Source organism: Apiospora hydei (genome assembly GCF_038363865.1).
Source record: "Apiospora hydei strain CBS 114990 chromosome Unknown utg000010l_segment0_segment0, whole genome shotgun sequence".
NCBI lineage: Eukaryota > Fungi > Ascomycota > Sordariomycetes > Amphisphaeriales > Apiosporaceae > Apiospora > Apiospora hydei.
The window spans coordinates 546,227-565,331 of record NW_027117369.1 but is presented as its reverse complement, the minus strand read 5'-3'; the positions used below and the strand labels follow the sequence as shown (position 1 = coordinate 565,331).

The 19,105-nt window shown below is 56.1% G+C and overlaps 6 protein-coding genes across 6 annotated transcripts; all 6 read left to right on the top strand.

Moving 5' to 3' along the window:
- Positions 1 to 4,702: 4,702 nt before the first annotated feature.
- PG997_014341 (uncharacterized protein) lies at positions 4,703 to 6,548 on the top strand (the record flags this gene model as incomplete). Its single annotated transcript, XM_066818655.1, has 5 exons — positions 4,703 to 4,765; positions 4,850 to 4,988; positions 5,110 to 5,188; positions 5,574 to 5,674; positions 5,758 to 6,548. 5 exons carry the CDS (start codon positions 4,703 to 4,705, stop codon positions 6,546 to 6,548), a joined length of 1,173 nt encoding a protein of 390 aa, XP_066660843.1.
- Positions 6,549 to 8,241: 1,693 nt separating this feature from the next.
- Positions 8,242 to 9,322, top strand: PG997_014340 (uncharacterized protein; the record flags this gene model as incomplete). The annotated part of the gene is made up of 3 exons (XM_066818654.1): positions 8,242 to 8,510; positions 8,631 to 9,114; positions 9,245 to 9,322. The coding sequence occupies 3 exons, from the start codon at positions 8,242 to 8,244 to the stop codon at positions 9,320 to 9,322; spliced, it is 831 nt and encodes a 276-aa protein (XP_066660842.1).
- A 1,186-nt stretch (positions 9,323 to 10,508) lies between these two features.
- PG997_014339 (uncharacterized protein) lies at positions 10,509 to 11,755 on the top strand (the record flags this gene model as incomplete). Its single annotated transcript, XM_066818653.1, has 2 exons — positions 10,509 to 11,182; positions 11,245 to 11,755. 2 exons carry the CDS (start codon positions 10,509 to 10,511, stop codon positions 11,753 to 11,755), a joined length of 1,185 nt encoding a protein of 394 aa, XP_066660841.1.
- Positions 11,756 to 12,455: 700 nt separating this feature from the next.
- Positions 12,456 to 13,762, top strand: PG997_014338 (uncharacterized protein; the record flags this gene model as incomplete). The annotated part of the gene is made up of 2 exons (XM_066818652.1): positions 12,456 to 13,314; positions 13,392 to 13,762. The coding sequence occupies 2 exons, from the start codon at positions 12,456 to 12,458 to the stop codon at positions 13,760 to 13,762; spliced, it is 1,230 nt and encodes a 409-aa protein (XP_066660840.1).
- Positions 13,763 to 14,775: 1,013 nt separating this feature from the next.
- On the top strand, positions 14,776 to 16,637 carry PG997_014337 (uncharacterized protein; the record flags this gene model as incomplete). The annotated part of the gene is made up of 2 exons (XM_066818651.1): positions 14,776 to 15,183; positions 15,213 to 16,637. The coding sequence occupies 2 exons, from the start codon at positions 14,776 to 14,778 to the stop codon at positions 16,635 to 16,637; spliced, it is 1,833 nt and encodes a 610-aa protein (XP_066660839.1).
- A 242-nt stretch (positions 16,638 to 16,879) lies between these two features.
- On the top strand, positions 16,880 to 18,064 carry PG997_014336 (uncharacterized protein; the record flags this gene model as incomplete). The annotated part of the gene is made up of 1 exon (XM_066818650.1): positions 16,880 to 18,064. The coding sequence occupies one exon, from the start codon at positions 16,880 to 16,882 to the stop codon at positions 18,062 to 18,064; it is 1,185 nt and encodes a 394-aa protein (XP_066660838.1).
- Positions 18,065 to 19,105: the final 1,041 nt, after the last annotated feature.

Genomic DNA, 19,105 nt, shown 5'->3' with positions numbered 1-19,105 from the left:
CCCTCCCTTGACCATGGTGGCTGGTTGCCCTCCTGGAGTGGTCAGCCTCGCACGATCTGATGTCGTGCTGGAGAGGGGCTCCGTTTTCGTGGGTTCCTGGGTAAATGGAATTGATATGCTTCTAGATTCACGAGATCCGTATTTAGCCAAGGTATGCTGCATACAAGTCGAGGTTGCGTGGTCTGCAGAACGCATGCATCATCCCATATGCGGGCTGCAATCTCCTGCAAGGACGCGGGCTCCCCTCTAGAGGAACTGGAAAGCGGGCGGAAGTCCGGAATGAAAATGGCGCATGTGAGTAGTACAAACTCTTCTTATCAATGCACTGGCCTTGCACCACATGGTGGTGGCATCAGCTTACGATTGAAGATTGACAGAAACGAATTGTTCACGTAGACGGATCTGGCCAATCGCAGTAACATCACCCGCATCAAGTCCTTGCCAGAAGAACGCATGGCAAATCCTTTTTCTCTGTCATCGGGCACTCTCTTCTTACGTGAGAAGTCCTGAGCGCGGCACACTCTTTTTGCAGGGATATCTCGCTTCTTGTAGCACCACTCGGGTTCGTCCAGACTCTCGCGTCTCGCTTAGGGTCTAGTACTTGGATACACCATCCATCGATTGCCCCCACGTGCATTCACGGGAGCAGATCGGTACTGGATTCCAATGTCAGGTCCGACCGACGTTCGATAAATTGAACCCGTCCACACACACGCAGATATGCGTGCGCAAGCTTTTCCAAGTGGATGAGATGAAGTTAAGGTGTGTGGCGGGTTTTCCGCGAGAATCCACTTCATGCCGGTTAAGTTGCATTGCATCCCGAACCCTGGACTGGACTGGAGTGGGACCATCCCGGTTCGCCGGAGACGCTCACCGGTTCCAGGTTGTAATCCATCAAAATACTCTCGCTTACGGGATCCTCCAGTGCCCCTCCAGCATTATCGTTCCTATTTTCGCGTTTCATGACAGGCGGCTGGATATCAACGTGATGGCATAGCTGGCGTCGAGATTTTCCGTCAACCAAGATCGTCAATCGCTAATTACTAGTCAAGATAATCATCCCACACTCCCTTTCTCTTGCTTGCAAGGCTTGGCGAACGTGTAGTTCGTTATGCATGGGATCCATCGGGTGAGTGAAGCTGTGTGGCCTATGATGGAGGTCTTGCACTCATAGCGCAATGAAATGGGTGGCTCCCTCATCTCTACCCACCACTGAGTTGCTCGTAAGATGGGTTCGAGGCATTTTCCTTTGAACGGGCGCCGTGCCGTAATCTTATCTTGTTTGATGTATATCTAAATATGACGAGAGAGAAATAGAAGAAGAAAGGCTCCTTTCCCGCTCGCCCGATGGCATGGTCCTTATATCCGTGCTATCTATGTTGCCAGCTCTGCTATTCTTGTCTCTAATACCCATCGTTCAAACTCTAAATATGGGATCAGCTTAGCGCAGCCGGTAGGGCTGAAGTGAGTAAACGATATCGTACGATTTCTGGTATTGAGACGAACTTTATCGAAGCCCGATAACGACGCGCGGTTTCACTGAACGCCTCGGCAAAGGTCCGTGGGGGTAGTTCCCGAAGACACCTTGACTCGTTGGCGCGGTTCGTTTACTAGCAGCAAATTCGGGACGCGCTGCCTACGGGACTTATCGGGGACTGCTTACCTGGTATCAGCTATCTTGAAGTGTATCCCGTTTTGACTTGTAATGAGACAATTTCATGTATATATCTAGCTTCATGCAATGTCAATATACTTAATGGTATGACCCATGTAGAGATTGCCGGGCCCTTGCCAGCCAGCCTTTTCCATGGGGCTAGGCTCTCAGTAGCTACAAGTGATATAATAAAATGATGGAAATAGGGTATGGTGCGTTGAATTCCTCCCTGGTACACGATCAAGTCACGCATGTGCCAACAAGTCATAGCGGGTTGGAGATGTTTCTCCGGCTCTGGGTTCGACAATAGTATCAAGCCATCCGCCCCTCCTCCTGTCAAATGTGCATTGCACATTCGAGCCGGCAATGAAGGTGTTCGTCCTTAAAATTGCCGTCATCCGCTTAACGATCTAGTGACATCCCACCGAGCGGCCGAGCACATTACATAGGAGGGAAGCCAGGGCTGATAAAGTAAAGAGAATCGATAGTGGCAAAGCTGCACGCACTCCGCTTCCTGGTAAGGCATCGTAGTGCTCTCTCATACCTAGCGCGGGAGCGGCTACCTGTGCCGGAGGAAGAAAGGGTCTGGGGAGGGAGCCCTTGACCTCCTGCTACGCCTTATCCCAGCCCTGATATCGGACACCATCTCGAAACCACTGGGAAGAGACCAGCCTGTGCGCACGGGAGATGGAGATCAACCCCCCTTCCAATGGGCTACTACTTGTTCATATCCCAGACCAATCCAAGAGGGAACGCTACATTGGCTCGGTGGCGAGTTATCAAGAAGCCGGTCCCTGACGTTAGCGGCGGGTCACCGGATCTCGTCAAAGACAGGGGCAGCGTAGTCTCTCTGTGCCGCGACAGGTGACGGAAATGTTGAATCTGTCGTGTAATTGGTCCCAAAAACCAATCCCAGGTCCCCAAGCATTTGGGTCTCTGGGCCTTTGGCTCTCAGCGGATGTCTACCCCTTGGTCCGTTGACAGTATTATGGAGTTCGGGCGTTTAGTCCATCCCCTAGATGTTAGTAAGCTCGATAGTGGAGGAAGCCCACCGTAACATGGTAGGGTGGTAGGTAACGTTACGAAAAGCGCAGAAGCGCACAGGCTGTCAATCTCAACGGAATGCGATCTGTGTCCCACTGATTGTGTCCCCTTTTCTTTTCCCCCGTGAAAGATCTTCATTGCAGATCGATCTCGGTGGAGCGTCTCGACGTCAACTCAATGCCCAAGCATGCGGAGAAACATTGCGATGATGGCATTAATTCACAAATTACGAGCTGCTTCATTAGCGACCAAAATTGACAATGGCGTATTCGGTGACATGCTGTTTCGTAGTCACATGTAATTAGCGGCAGGCTGGGCGACGTTGGAAGGGGCAGAGACTTGCAGATAGTCAGGCATTGCCATCTAGAGCTGCCACAAGTCATACAAAATGAGAGTAGACGACTTCATGCTTGGTCGAGGGGCGCATTTGGAGGACATAAGGTTTGAGCGGCGTGTGTCTAGTTCCGGCGCCGCGTTTTGTTAGTCCCCAAGTACGCATCCTTGGTAAGTACGGGGGCCAACACTGTCCAACCAAAGCTCTAGCAATCTAGCGACAGCCAGCTTGGCATGGCATTGGCATTCATGCATAGAAGAACTTGAATCGATCATGAAGAATACGGACATGGGCCTGTATTCTATTTTGACCTTCAGGTTGAACTTGCATACAAATCTCATACCCTGTATATAGGAGTATCGTTTGCTTCCCTCTCGGCCCTCTTCCGATCTGACTCCGGTTTTCTGCCATGACTCCACGATTAGCGCCGACACGACACAGCTGACTTGCTCGATTGCGCCTCGGTCCTAAGTCGTGTATCGGGGCTTCTCTTGATGAGCTGCCCAGCAAACCGGCCAACCGGCAAGTGCAACATGGCCGACCGTCATCTAGCCTGTGCTCGATGCCCAGAAAGAGAACGTTGGCGTTGGCGTTGGCCCCGGGCCTCCTAATTCACTACCGGGCTATTCCCTATGGAGATTTCGTGCTAGTCATGCACAGTCATCACACACAGCCCTCGCTGAAAGGCTGGGTCCCACTGGATGACAGACAGCCGGAGCCGGTCTTGGCTGCTAGTTTGTTATATGACTTGTCAATGATGGAAACTTTTCTATGCTTGTCGTTGACATGAGACTGAGGATCCTCCCCCAATCTGATTTGCAGGAGGGATGTGCCACTATTGCTGCATTAGCTTCGTCGTACCTGAACCGGTCTGCCGGCGCCGTGGAAATAGATACACGACGTCGCTGCGGATCACGACCACACTTCACAGATGTTGGTCGGATGCAACGGCACGGTAAGGCAAACGGGTACACACGGGGTTTATGCGCAGCCCGTTGATTCAATGCTGGATAAGAAAGTTCAGGAAGAAAGAAAGAAGTACACAAGTCACTCCTCGCCAGACTATTCCACATTCGCGGGCAAAGGTCATGGATTTCATCTAATGTTAATATACGAACGAAATTCTTGACTTGCCCAAGTCACAGTCTAGCCCTATGGTTGATGAATGGCCATCTTCTTAGTGCCCATACTAGCTAACCTGAAAGCTGCGAGTCAGCTATCAAGGTCCCTATATCCTGGGACTGGACGGCTTGTCGATCAGGGGTGCGCATTACTTGCTAGCCACTAGCAGATATCTACCATCTAGTCGTGCAGATCCCTCTCGTTGGGTTGCTCCCTATTGGTCCGACTTTGCCCGCCGTAAGGCCCAGGCACCGATCGAGATGGGGTAGGTCTCATTATATCAGCAAAACGGTGTATCCACATTTAGAGTTCAGCATACTGCGAGACTACGACTATATCTGAACTTTATTTCCTCTTGTTCCTGCCCGGCCATTCGCCCTCCTGGTTTCGCTTCAGTTTCTGCCATCGTTTTGTTACTGGAAAACTCGAGTTATAGCAGGGCGCCAACGAGGCACCCGTCGTCCACCACCGAAACGGAGCAGTGGACCTGCACCCCCATCGTCTATACGACATCCGAGGAGCCATAGGGGATCGATACAGCCGTCAACATGGCGATGTTCAACCAAACCAGCAAGGGGTTTCTGGTGCCCGAGTGGTTCAAAGAGCAGGAGGTACGATATGGGCGAACGCGCACCGCACCCTCGAGGCCGATCGTTTGCCCAATAGACATACTGAGACCCAGTTCCTTCCCATAGGTTATCCCGTCGACGATGAACACGGCATCCGTCTTCCTCGGGCTGTCGCTAGGAAGCGCCATCTTCGCCGCCGCCAAGGCGATGCAGCAGACATCTAGAATGTGGAAGCGGCACAGGACCATCACCACATACGCGATCAGTACGTCCAACACCAACAACAACCTCTGTGTTGTTGAGAGAGCTACTGCTTTCTATATGCAAACACCTACGCATCCTCGCAACGTGTATAGCTTGAAACTAACCCACCTTTCCTCCGATAGTGATCTGGTTACACTGGGCTGCCAGCATCGCCTTGGGTATCATCAACTGGTTTTACATGTGGGGGACGATTGTACCAAGGTAGGATGCTTCATCACAACCCCGAGTTGGCTGAGAGGAGAAGAGTTCATTTAATACTAACATTCCTTTTTCCTTGTCAGCTTTTGGTTATTCTTTGGAATCTGTAAGTTGCATTGCCCATATCCTCCTACCTGTTTACAACAGTCACTAATACGCTTCGCCTAGTAATCGTCTGGGTGGCTCAGGTATGCTCTACTGTGCACGAACATTGAAAGTTTGCCCAAGGTTCTCACAATCGATATGCAGACTCAACTCCTCGTTCAAATCATCATCAACCGACTATCTCTACTAATGATGGTACGATGGGACGCAACAAAGTAAGCTCACACTTTGACACGCCGCCCAACCAATACTGGCTCAGATGACAACAACTGACGACTATTAGACTCAAATGGGGAACCGCCGCTCTCATGACCGCCATCAACGTCAGCGTTTTCATCATCTGGATCCCAGCGAGGTTGCAGATCTCGCAATCCTTCATCAACGGTATGCAAGCCCCCCTTATCATCCACTACTACCCTGCTCCTACGTGAGTGGCCCAGCTGACACGAACTGCGAAAACTCGACAGTCAACCGAGTGTGGGATCCCATCGAGAAGTGCCTGTTCCTCCTCATCGACTTGAGCCTGAACATCTGCTTCATCCGCCTGGTCAAGAACCGGCTCATCGCCAACGGCCTCACCAAGTACGACAAGCTACTGTCCGGCAACTTGGCCCTGGTGGTAATCAACATCTCCCTCGACGTACGTGTTTCCCCCCCCCTGCCCCATCCACCACGGACGGACCTGGCTGACAGCCCGCAACCACCACAGGTGATCTTCATCGGCCTGATGTGGCTCCCCAACACGTCCGTCTACCTCAACTTCCAGTCCTTCGCGTACCTGTGCAAGCTCTACATCGAGATGACCATGGCGGACCTGATCCGCAAGGTCGTGCGCAGCACCGACGGCAACAGCAGCGGCCGCGGCACGAGCGGGCAGGACCCCAACGGCTACGCCAAGGGCACGCGCAGCGGCGGCGGCGCGCACCGCGACAAGTCCAAGAGCTTCATGGGCGGCGTGCGTTCGGGGCTACGCGGCGCGTACGGCGCCGACTGCCACTCGCACTTTGAGCTCGAGAGCCGGTGCGACGACCACCCCCGCGACGGCGCCAGCAGCAGTGCCGCCGCCGCCGGTCCGCATATCCGCGCCGAGTCCAACACCACCAACGCGCGCGACTTTGCCGGGCTGCAGGGGATCCAGAAGACGACCGTCACCGAGGTCGTGCACACCAAGATCGACGACATCGAGGGCCTCCCGCCGGACGAGCCAGGGGAGCTCGCAGCGGGAGCTGGGGCCCTGCGTGTCGGTGGAGTCGGATAGTTCGTGATTTTGAGCTCCAAGGCGTCCGGACCGTTACTCTTCTTCTTCTGCCACACCCCTTTTACTGGTACACAGCACACTGTAAATTAGGGGACAAACTGTTCTTGTATAACTAAACATCTATGGATGCACAAATCCCGGACGAAAAAAAAAGACCTTCCCGTATGTAGGTCGTCGATGACGAAGCGATGGGTAAATACCCCATGACGGCCCAGAGGCTCACAGCCAAGCAAGGCATATATACCCAGCTTGGCCCGAGAATAACGCGGGTGAAACATACCTTCCGTTCGGAAAGCCAATTCATTTTAATATATTCAAATTTAATCACTCCATGACGGGCTCTAAGCGGATGTGAAAGTCGAATCGACGGATGGTGTTTACACGAACAGAGTCTGTGCTCTCGTCTCGTCCGATAAGATTGCCACCCGAGATGCTGTACTTAAGTCAATGCAGGATAAGGAATTAAAGCCCAGCCACTCCTTGCTGTAGGCTATTTCTGTCTGGGCCGAAGGCTGCATACATGCTGCCAAACTTTGCTGGCTGACTGGGCACGTGTGGCGGTGCAACCCATGGCGCCGTATTCGAAGCTATAAATACGGGCGGGTCGTTCTTGGGAGCGGTAGCCGGATGAGCTCATTGGCGGGAGATCGCATCCACGATGTCAGCACTAATGCAGGTCAGCGTTTGCCGTTTAACCGCAGATCCCAAGTTCGTTAAGGAAGGCGGTTTGGTTTCAGGCTGCTTATGGATGCAGATGGCTTCTGATTGATGGGAAGAGGAAAACCTAATTAGTATCTAGATATAAATACAGCTGCTTAATAATTAGCTTGAAGTGTCGACACACCCACGCAAGTATTCCTGCTCAGAGTCAGCCCTACCTCATTCATTACATACTGCTCGAAAGAGGTGATTGAAGGCAATTTTCTCGAAATTGGAGGGCTCGGAACGGCTCCCTTTAGTACCTGGCCGAATCGCAAATGACCCATGCAGCTAAGCCTAGGAAGGCTGCGGCTGAGTATAGCCTGGCTTGGCGGCCCCCGAATCTCCACCCCGACTAGAGCAAGACTGGGAAAAGGACCGTAAACGGCCTAGAGCTTCTTTCTGCCAAATCCATCAAGTCGCACCAAGCACCGATTTCACCGACTTTAAGACTGACAAATTGCTGGTGGAGGCCGGTCGGTCGCCCTGGCATCCTGAGGATCCTGAGACCCTCCCAATTGTCTCTCGGAGATCGACCGTGATGTGATAGGCCCAACCCAGTGCCGAGTGCGACCTGTTTACGGAAGGTGTGGTGCCACTTTCGTAACGATGCAATCACCCGCAGCCGCGGCATCCTGGGCAGACTGGGCAGCCTGGGCCGGTGTTGCATCGCCTCACTTGCTGGTGTTTCTTTGTCTCTTTTTAGACTGCGGGGGGCCCGGGTACTTTTCTGCACTAGAAGTCAGCATCATGGGTCCTACCTACCTTTCTGTTTCCAAATTCCCATTCCATCTTTTCGACGATAACATTCTCATCTAATCTTTGTGGTCGTTCTTGACGACCAGTGAGCGGAATCGATCGCCAGCCTCTGTCCCTGGTGTCGTAGTCAGCCGTTCGTGGGCGCAGCCACACTGGAACCCATCTTGGACTACTGCTGCTGCTGCTGCTGCCGCCGCCGCCGCCTCCTACCAATCACAGCAAACATCCGTTCGCCATGTTCAAAACATCCTCCTCCCGCCTCCTCCTCCCCCTCCTCCTTGCCGCCGTGGCCGAGTCCGCCAACGTGTGCACCTACGAGGGAGGATGGTCGCTCCGGCAGGACGCCCAGTTCTGTCCCATCAACGCGCCCGTCAACTGCGGCAACGGCATCCAACTGCGCTGCTGCCCGAACGGCCTGACGTGTAGGGGGAGGGCGACTTCGGGGGCAACTGGTGTTGCAAGGAAGGCGAAGACTGCAGGACGCAGGCATCCGCGAGCCCCAAGGTAAGCAAGCAAGCAAACAACTTCCCAACCACCGGGCGTAGAAGGCGTAACTTTGGCCGGCGCGTTTTCGTGTGTATGAGGGAGAGAGAGAGAAGAGTGACATGAGCCGAAAGATAAGAGGACTGAAAACATGAACAAACAGTGCCCGGACCCGACCTGGACCCTCTGGGGCGGCGACGGCACCCTCAAGAACGGCGGCTGGTGCTGCCAGCCGGGCGACAACGGCTTCTACCGCGGCAGCGTCGACGCGGTCGGCTGCACCGCAGCCGGCGTCCGCAGCCTGCCGACGGGCTACCACTTCGCCTCGACCGTCGCGACCGTCGCCTGCGTCTCGCCCACGTCGTCCGCGGCCTCCTCGACGGCGACCGGCAACGGCGCGAGCGCGACGCCCACCTCGATAGGAGATACGGACTCCGACTCCGACAAGACATCGTCATCGCTGTCCGGCGGCGCGATTGCGGGGATCGTGGTCGGTGCGATGTGTGGCATGGGCCTGATCGCGGGCATCTTTGCGCTGGCGTGGTACCGGAAGAAGCGCGCGAGAAACCAGAACGACGCGGCGGCCGCCGCGGCAGCAGGCGGAGCATACGGTTCGCCCGGCATGGTGCAGCAGCAACCGACCGGGGACTCGACTTACTATGGTGGCGGCGGACAGCAGCAACCACAACAGCAACCACCATACAGCCCCCTACCCCGACGGTTCCGCGAAGCAGCACCCGCTGTCCTCGCCGCAGGACACCACATCAGAGCTCGGCGGGGTGCAGCGGCACGAGATGGGCAGCGGAAGGCCCGAGTACCACGAGATAGAATGATGTGTGACTATGTGTATGAGCTGTCGCGGTTTAAATCGAGGAGTAGGCGTCGGAAGATACCTGGATCCGAAGGGGAGGGGGGGTCTACTAATATCGGAGGAGAGCAGTGTTGCGCGTGTTGGGCGCCTAGGAAATATACCCGTTCTGTTTAACGATAGCATTTTAAAAACTCATTTGGGGAGAGAATACATGCTCTTGGTCTTCTGATGTTCAAGTGACTGGATGAAATTACGAATATTGAGAACTTAGCCCCCTTTCCCCCTCCCCCCATTGGGTGCAGTAATCGGACACCCCCTTTACGCCACACAGCCGAGCCATTGTGTAGGTATAAACTTGAAAGAAATACGTACAAGGGTTGAGTCAGCTCTGTTACCGTTGTTCGCCGATATGGTAATTCGGATTTTTAGTTTAGTGGTAGACTACGTCAACTCCTAAGCTGTCATATGGCATAATACGGGACCGGAGTCGTATTTCATGACTTCTGGCTGGTTATTATGGCCATTTACTTTCTCTGTTTTGAAATCCCAGTTTAACCTTTAGCTTGGGTACATTTGTCATGGGTGCAGGATGACCAGCAGCGACCTGGGTATGCAAGAATGGTTCACCGAGTTTCCAATCTACATCGTAAGCTGGATGCTCTGTGCGTGCAGTGATAGACTTCTTGACACGGAATAAAGACCAGGCTTAGAGCTAAGTAAGCATAACAGGTCACTTTTTCATAGTAGGTTCAAGTTGATTTGGTACTAAGCTCCTCGCCCCCTAGGAGGAATAGGAATATGAGGAACGTGTGTCCTTGTCGAGTCTACATCCGCCATGAGCCAGCAAAGAGTTTGCCATTGTCTTTAGTCGTTTTAGTATTCCGAACAATATAATGGCTTTGTTGCCAGCTGAAAGGAACAACACAACTCTATATTGTCCATTGTAGGCTACACAGCATTGAGAGTCGTCGGCGGCAGGACTCAGGAACAAAGATCTTGTTTCATGCTTAATAAGACTGTTTATTGTTGTATACAATGGTAGTATCTCATGGCGAGAACTCGTTTGTCTCTTTATGTATTCGTTACCGTATATAGGATCCGGCCGAGCCAGAAACAGAACCTCTGTTTAACCCTGATACCTATCTAAACATTACAGATAGACGACGATATCTTTACTGCGATTTTCTGGAAATATATTTTGTGCAATCATGGCTGCTTCGGGTCAGGTCGAGGAGATAGGGACGAATTTCATCCTACCTGTTGTGGAACATTTGGAAAAGGCCGGTCAGCCAGGGGCGCCGATCCTGGAGATAGCGTGTGGGATCTGCCTTTGGCGAACCCTGGACATCTCGACAAAGGTAGGTGGACTGATCGAAGCCGAGTGCCGACTCCGTCCGGAGGACGCGGCGCAATCGAAGGATGACTTTTACGAGAAGCACCAGCTGGAGTACACCATCTTCCTCAAGTGCGGGCACCTGGTCGGCGCCACGTGCTGGGAGGCGCAGATGGAGCGGCCCGACTTCAGCACGCAGCAGTGCAACTTCTGCAAGACGAGCCTCCTCTGCGACGGTTGTCCCAGCCGGATCCTGATGGACGACCGGTTCGACCCCGTCCAGTGGCCGCTGGACCCGGCCTCGTACCGGCCCTACGAGGAGTTCCAGACCAGGGTGGGCCTGACGGTCGTCGAGGTCGACCCCGACGCCCTGCGGTTCTGCGGGCCCTGCGCCCGGTACCAGGTCCGCCGCAAGTTCGCCGAGCTGCTCCTCACGTTCCCCCGCTGCCACGCCGACGAGTGCTTCCCCCGGCCCCGGACGGCGGCCAGCAGCAGCTGCCGCCGCTGCCGCCGCCGGGCATGCCCCACGAGCAGTGGCGCCAGGCGAACGTGGCCCAGTGGGTGCGCCAGAAGGTGGTCGAGATCAGCTACCTCCTCCTCCCCCGCACCAGCGACGTGCGGGACCCGCAGATCCGGGCCGAGCTCGAGGCCGAGTTCGGTGCCACGCGACGGACGGTCCAGCAGAGCCTGTCGATGTTCGCACCACGTGTGCGAGCGGCGGGGCAGCTGGCCTTCCGACCGTGCCGGGATCCCGGAAACGGCAGCAATGGCGGCGCCGGGACCCGGTTGGTGACGGCGCAGCAGGTGTCGGAAGCCCTCGCCATGGCGGAGGCGCACTTGCGGCAGTTCTACGATAACGTCATAGATCGCCTGCCTGCCGTGTGGTACCGGGGCGGCGGGGTGCCGTTCCAGCGCCACCCGCCCGAGTACCAGGTCGAGGTACCCGACGTCAGCGAGTCGACACGCCGCGCCGTTCGGTATCTGTTGATGACGGTGGGGGCGGACTCGGTCGAAGAGGCACAGGCTCTTATCCATCCGTCTGTAATCGCTGGCAGTAGCATGAACGAGATTATCGGAAGAGCCCAAACTATAGTTGTAATCCGGCCCGACGAGTTTCAATAACTAATCAAGGTAAGGTGGACTATATGGGCAAAATCAATCTCTAGGGGGTCCTCTAGCAGGATAGGAGATTCTTGACAAAACCCCAGATGCTAAGAGGCAGGTGGGAAGAAAAATGACCAGCAGGACTGGCTGTGAGGGGAGTGATTGCAGGTAAGACTAAAGTTTGTATTCTCGCTGGTCCGCTCCACATTATCATACGGATATCTGGAAGAGATTCAACGCTGAAAAACGTCGGAAGCTTAATGGTGGTAAGTTTATCGTATAGAACCAGGAGAGTGGAAAAGTATCTTCATTCCTTTCTCCGTTGCCTATTCTGAAATATATATACGAGTTCTCTCACCCCAGACCGGAAACTTGAAACGTCTTCGGCAAACAATCATACAACCAGAATACAAGTCTACACTTGCCCTTCTCAATCATTGATACTTGAAACCATCCATACTCTTTCAGACTTCGCTTCAGATCACCAGACATTAAACCACCATGTCTTCTTCACAAACATCTTCTACCGACCCTTCGGTCGTCGCCTCCCCTCGAGGCCAAGCCATCAGACAAGCCCGAGGCTGCAGTCATCGAGTCTCATTATATACTCGATTTCGCCAAACACATAACGAAGGCGGGTCAGCCAGGGTATCCCACCCTTTATTCCGAATGTATCATCTGCCACAAGACCCTGGACATATCGACCTGCGCGCGCGACATGCTCAAAGAGGAACACAACTTAGCCGGCACCCAGCTGGGCGCCAAGACCTGGAACGAGTTCTACGTGAAGCACGAGCTCGAGCGCACCATGGTCCTGGCGTGCGGCCACCTGATCGGCGGGGACTGCTACCAGATGATCGAGCAGGACTACGCCGACAAGACGAAACCCAACGCCCTTGATCCGCGCAGCTGCTTTCACTGCCGCGCCGACCTCCGCTGCGCTGGGTGCCCCTTGGCAGCCCTGTACGACGAGAGCTTCAACCCCTTCATCCCGGGTCCCAAGTGGCCCGGCAACGACCCAGCGACGTCGCGGTGGCACCCCACCTACAGCTTCCAGGAACTGACCCTGACGACGGCCGAGACGGACCGCGGCGCCAGGCGGTATTGTAGTACCTGCACGATAATGCGCATCGTCCGCAAGCTCGTGGAATTCACCTTGGCCTGCCCCCAGTGTCCCACCTGCGCCTCGTCTCCGTGCTCCTGCACTCCGGAGGAGCAGAAGAAACAGCAGCAGCAATTACCCCACCTTGATCGCGAGGCACTCGCGGAGGAATGGCTACGTCGAAAAATCGACCAACTCGGCCGCTTGGTTTACCCCAGCATCGCCGACATCCGCAACCCGCATCTCGCGGCCCGACGCGGGAACGAGATAGCAGACAGGCGCGCCCGTTTCGTGCGGAAGATGTTCGCCGACCACCTCAAGTTCCGCGAGTTGAAGCAAACCATTTTCCGCCTTCCACAGCTTCCACAGGAAGCCGAGAAGGAAGGGGACGACGGCACCACCGCCATCAGCGACAAGCTCAAGACCCTCTTCATACGCGACTCCTCCCCGAGGGCAGCAATACGACGGAGTCGGAGTCGGATTCGGATCAGCAGCCTGAGCAGCAGAAGCAACAGCCAGACCAGCCACAACAACCGACCACCATCGTCCCAGGGCCCGACTGGGCGCACTGGGCCTTCGGCCTGGCGGCGGAGTGTGTCGAGGAGTTCGACAGAACGGACCGTATGCTGCGTCTGCCGCTCGCGTGGTTCCGGGGGCTGGAAGGGGACGAGGAAGACGACAAGGACGATGCTAGCTTCCGGCACCTCGGCCCGGGGAAGAAGCGGCCCCTCCGCTGGGAGTGGGACCACAGACCGGAGACGGCGTTTTTTGCGATGGTGATGAACGTGGACTTGCCCGGTGAGGGGCTCGCGAAGGTCAATCCCTGTCTGTTCGCCGGGACGCTGACGGAGCTGGTCGACGTGATGTGGACTCATGAGAGCACGGATGGGCTGAAGCAGGAGGAAAACACTTGGGACGTTTGATTTGAATGGCCGGGGGTTTGCCGCGTTTCTAGGTGAAGACAGAATGGCGCGCATGATTGTTTGGTTGAAGGAATATAAAACCAAGAGCAATGGATACATGGAGATAAAATGAGGTTTTCTATTGAAATAATTTATTATACACGCTTTTCAACGTAGAGAACCACGGGGTAGCTCTTGGGATGCGATGACTTATCGGCCGAGCTTTCTAAACTTTCAAATTCATTGAGAAGGATGTGCGTCATTCGCATCGTAGGAAGCAGTAGGCGTGGCCGTCGCTACTCCCATAGTCCTACAAGGTATCGCGATTGATCGGCATAATCTTGGTGTGGTTTATTGCCCACCCCCACCAAATAGCTGAGATCTCAGTGCTGATCGTCAATGACTGAGAAAGACCGGCAATACGTTGGTTGCCCGCATATCCCGTTAAGCTAACGAGATTACTTATATCAGAGCTGGTGAGGAGGTTGGGGATGTCAGTCATGCAGGTTGAACGAGATGGCTATGGTTGATTTTGGGAATCGTTTATGACGTAAAACGGGGGATTTTCGTCTCCCGTAGCCGAACCGAGCCGAGCCGGCGACTAGGATTAGCAGGTAGTTTGCAGCAGTGGTGCCATTCAGACCGCAAATAGAACCACCCCGAGTCCGCAACCGGTATTGGTGATTGGTAATGGTAGCATAACTTGGCTACCAGGCTAGTCAGGTACGATGCTGGAGTAATGCGGAGATTACTTCTTGGGGATCTCGTGTTTCCCCGCATTCCCCTCACGCATTCCCCTGTCCTTGTCCCTGTGATGCGAGGATTCTGCAGTCGCGCCGGCAACCGTCTGTCGAGCCCTTGCGCGCGTATTATTGTTGGTCAATGGCGGTGAAGTACTATTGCGTCTTCGCTGGTCTCGCATGTCGTCAATAAATATGGCTCTCCCCCCGACAGCCATAGGATTTGGGGAAGAGGAGGAGGCTCCACGACCGGTCTGATAACGTCACGGGTGCCAGACTGCCAAATACGGAATCATGAGGAGTGCCGCGATTCTTGTTAGTAGCTGGGCCACGGCCGCATTGGCCCAGCAGGTCTACGCCCCTGCCGATGGGCCGGTGGTGCGACCCACGAAGTGCTCTGTGAATGGCTCGTACGCCACAGCAACTCCGATCTATTCGTTCACCCCGTTCTCCTTCACTCAGACTGAGACTATGCGAACGGCCACGTCTGTTATTCCGGGGCCGACCACTACCTACGCGCCGCCCTACGAGTCTCTCAGCCACCTTGTCCCGGACCTGGCTACGACGACGTGGGGAAACTGGGACCCCAATGCCGCAGCTGCTACAGACAGTGCTGACCCGTATGGGCAGGCTGCCTGGTCCGCCATATGGGAGCGCGCCAACCTGGCCAACTTCACCGAACGGGGCATGTACTCTACCACGGTCTCCCCACCCCGGTTCCCACAAACGAGCTCGTGCTCCCGCCGCCGAGCTACTTCCAGCCCCAGGACTCGTACTACTTCCCCAAGGACTTCGAGTTTGGCGTCGCCGGCTCGGCCTCCCAGATCGAGGGCGCCATCGCCGACGAGGGCCGCACCCCTACCCTCATGGAAATCATCACCATCGGGCGTGGCGAAGGCGACCCCAAGGACTACATCACCAACGAGAACTACTACCTGTACAAGCAGGACATCGAGCGCCTGGCCGCCATGGGCGTCAAGTACTACTCCTTCTCGATCCCCTGGGCGCGGATCCTGCCGTTCGCGCTCGAGGGCTCGCCCGTCAACAAGCAAGGGTTGGACCACTACGAGGACCTCATCGACTTCGCCATCGCCAAGGGCATGGAGCCGCACGTGACGCTCATCCATTTCGACACGCCGCTGCAGTTCTACGCCGACCCGTACAACCGGACCGGACCGACGGTCGGGCGCGGCGACGGCGGCTACAGCCACCCCGAGTTCCAGGACAGCTTCGTGCACTACGGCAAGGTGGTCATGACGCACTTTGCCGACCGCGTGCCCGTGTGGTACACCTTCAACGAGCCGCTGCTGTACTGCGAGAACGGCAAGGCCGTCGACGCCGTCATCAAGTCGCACGCGCGCCTGTACCACTTCTACCACGAGGAGATCCAGGGCGCCGGGCGGGTCTCGATCAAGTTCAACGACAACTTCGGCGTGCCGCAGGACCCGGCCAAGGCCGAGGACGTCGAGGCGGCGAACCACTTCAACGAGTTCCAGCTCGCGACGTTCGCGAACCCCATCTTCCTGGGCCAGGACTACCCGGAGGCCTTCAAGATGACGATCCCGGACTACGTCCCCCTGAACGAGACGGACCTCGCCTACCTCAACGGCACGGCCGACTTCCTGGGCATCGACCCCTACACCGCGACGGTCGTCTCGCCGCCGAGCGGGGGCATCGCGGCCTGCGCCGCCAACCTGTCGGACCCGCTGTTCCCCTACTGCGTGAACCAGTACACCAACACGACGACGGGCTGGAACATCGGGTACCGTTCCGAGTCGTACGTGTACATGACGCCGACGTACCTGCGGACGTACCTGAACTACCTCTGGAACACGTGGCGGCACCCCGTCGTCATCACCGAGTTCGGGTTCCCCGTCTTCCACGAGGCCGAGGCCGAGAACCTGTCGGACCAGCTGTTCGACCAGCCGCGCAGCGACTACTACGTGCAGTTCCTGTCGGAGACGCTCAAGGCCATCTGGGAGGACGGCGTGCACGTCGCGGGCGCGTTCGCTTGGAGCTTTGCGGATAATTGGGAGTTTGGCGACTACGACCAGCACTTTGGCATCCAGACGGTCAACCGGACGACCATGGAAAGGCGATACAAGAAGAGCTTCTTCGATTTGGTCGATTTCGTGGCCGCGAGGACGCAAAAGTAATTGAATAGGGGAATGTCTGACCATTGGTTGCACAGCCACCAGCCCACGTGCAATTTGTGGTGGCTTGGCCGCATGCGACCGCGGGCACATATGTACTTGGAGCATCAGACAGACGCAAATGTTGTGTTTACTTATTACTTAATCAACATAATCAATCGATCACACAATCGACACTTCAATGCGGGCGTGGCTAACTAAATGCAAACGATCCCTCCGTGATTAGCGTCTTGTTGCCAAGCAAAATGTTCGTGGCAAGCCGCCATCCCATACGTCAAGTCAATCGCGCCGCCTCGCTGGCCCTTCTTGCCCGGAGCAGTGCGAGTGTGCCGCCAGTGGGGCAGCCGCCGATGTTGAGATGGAAAAGCAGCACCACGAAAGCGACGAAAGCAGCGATGAAGAACTACTGTCTCGAGAAACTAACGGCACCAGACATACTCTGGGGCTGGAATGTGCCCGCGTCACATCTACTTGTCCTCAACGATCCAGAAGGGGACCAGAAACTGACGCCCGACGAGCAGGCCACCAAACGCCTGCTGCTGCGGAACCTGGAAGAGTCGCGGCGGATAGCGGCCCAGTGCGCGGCGTTGCGCGACGACGAGTCGTGTCTTCACTCCCGGCGGGCGGCCGAGGAGCCCATGCACGCGCTCCACTTGAATGTGCGCGGCGTGCTGCGCAAGGCCGCCGGGTCGTTGCGGAAGATCAAGATGCATCTGCACAATAGCGGAGGGAGGAAGAGCAGGGTCACGGACGTCCGAAACAAGGACGCCGACGCGGCCGAGGAGGACAACCTCGCGCTCCTGAAGGTGCTCCTCGCGGCCGTGCAGGCCCGCGCCTACGGCGAGGCCTTCGAGGTCTTCTTGAGGGACATGCAGGAGGCGGCGGCGGCAGAAGGGGGAGGACGGCCCGACCTCCTGCGCAAGGTCGTCGTGCCGCTCGTCGCGCCGCGGCTCAAGGACAACGACAGCCTCGCCGACATCGAGCGGAAGGTCGCGGGCCTCACCGCCGCGACGGCCCCGCGCCTGGACAACGGGGCGCTGTGGCTGGCGCGGCTGAGCCGACACCCCCTGCTGGCCAGCCCGTACCGGCGGGCTCACTTCGACGTCCGGCCCGGCGAGGACCAGAACCGGCCGCCGCTGTTGCAGATCGCGGGCGACGTCGTGCTCGCGCACCGGCCCGACCTCGCGCGCGCGGTGGGCTGGGCGCTGGCCGCCGAGCGTATCAAGTGCGAGATACACCTGGCCGGGGTGCAGCGGTTCATTACGGAGTGGGACAAGCAGCTCTCGCTCGCTTTCGTGCCGGAGCTCGAGGGCGAGCCGACGAAGTACGAAAAGGCCGACTGGGCGCGCCGGAAGAGGAAGCAGAGGATCATGTTACAAATACTGGGCAAGGCCCGAAAAGTTCCCAACAAGAAGTCGAAAGGAGAATGAGGCATGGGCGCCAGGGCGCTGGCAGCGCATCAGAATGCAGTGCAAAGGAACCCACTATCCACTGTTACGTCCCTTTAATCATGGCTAGAAGATAATACGTAAGCCACAGAATACATACTCGTACTATAGAGATGTCGGTAGCAGATATCCTGGAACGGCCAAAAACGTTTATACGCTGGAGACAAGCTTGGCCTTTTTGGGCGTTGTTGCTGGGCGGGAAAAGACAGGTTGTCGTCCAACTGGGGGCGAGCCGTTAGTTTCCGATCCAACCGAGATGCACTGCATGGTTGGCTCGGGCAAGCCCAAGCAAGCAGCGAGGGCTGGGCTGAGCCGGTATCACAATGCAAGCCGGCGTCATATAATACGACATTGAAGCGGTATATGGACGATATAACTGGAGGCGATGTTGTCGCGTCGGGAGGTCGGCTGCTGGTCGGCGGTCGGAGTTGTCAGTCGCCTGTAGGGAAGATCAATGGGATGGATCCGCCCAAAAGTGGTATCTCAACGGTCGGGACCAGGTTCAGGCGGTAGCGGTAGTGCGGTAGGTCGCAGAGAGGCGGTAGATTGCCGAAGAAAAAACCACTCTGGCGCAGCCTGACACTGGCACAGCCCGGGCTGACCCCCACAGCGCCTGCATGTGGTGTCTTGGTGTGTCTGTCCCTTGTCGCTCGTTGCAGACTCGCCGCTTGCACACCTTCACACACCTTCAGACCTGCCCACCGCAACTCTATCTTATCAGCACGGTGCGGGTCACAGCAAGAGATTGGCAAATGGGGATGGAGCCCCTTATTGCCATTTGACAGCAGGCCAGACACGCCAACCAAAAGCAATGCAAGCCCTTTACCTGTAGTACGAAAATAAAATAAAAAGTAATTCAAGACAGCCTCGGCTTGCCCGCAGGCCCGGTTCGTCATCCATCTACGTGTACCTCAAAAGCAAGCATGGCATGTGGGAGGGCTTGCAGATTGATTGATTGATTGATTGCAGCATTGCGATGCACGTAACAAAGCATCAGCCGAGTCATGGACAAAGAGAGTGTCT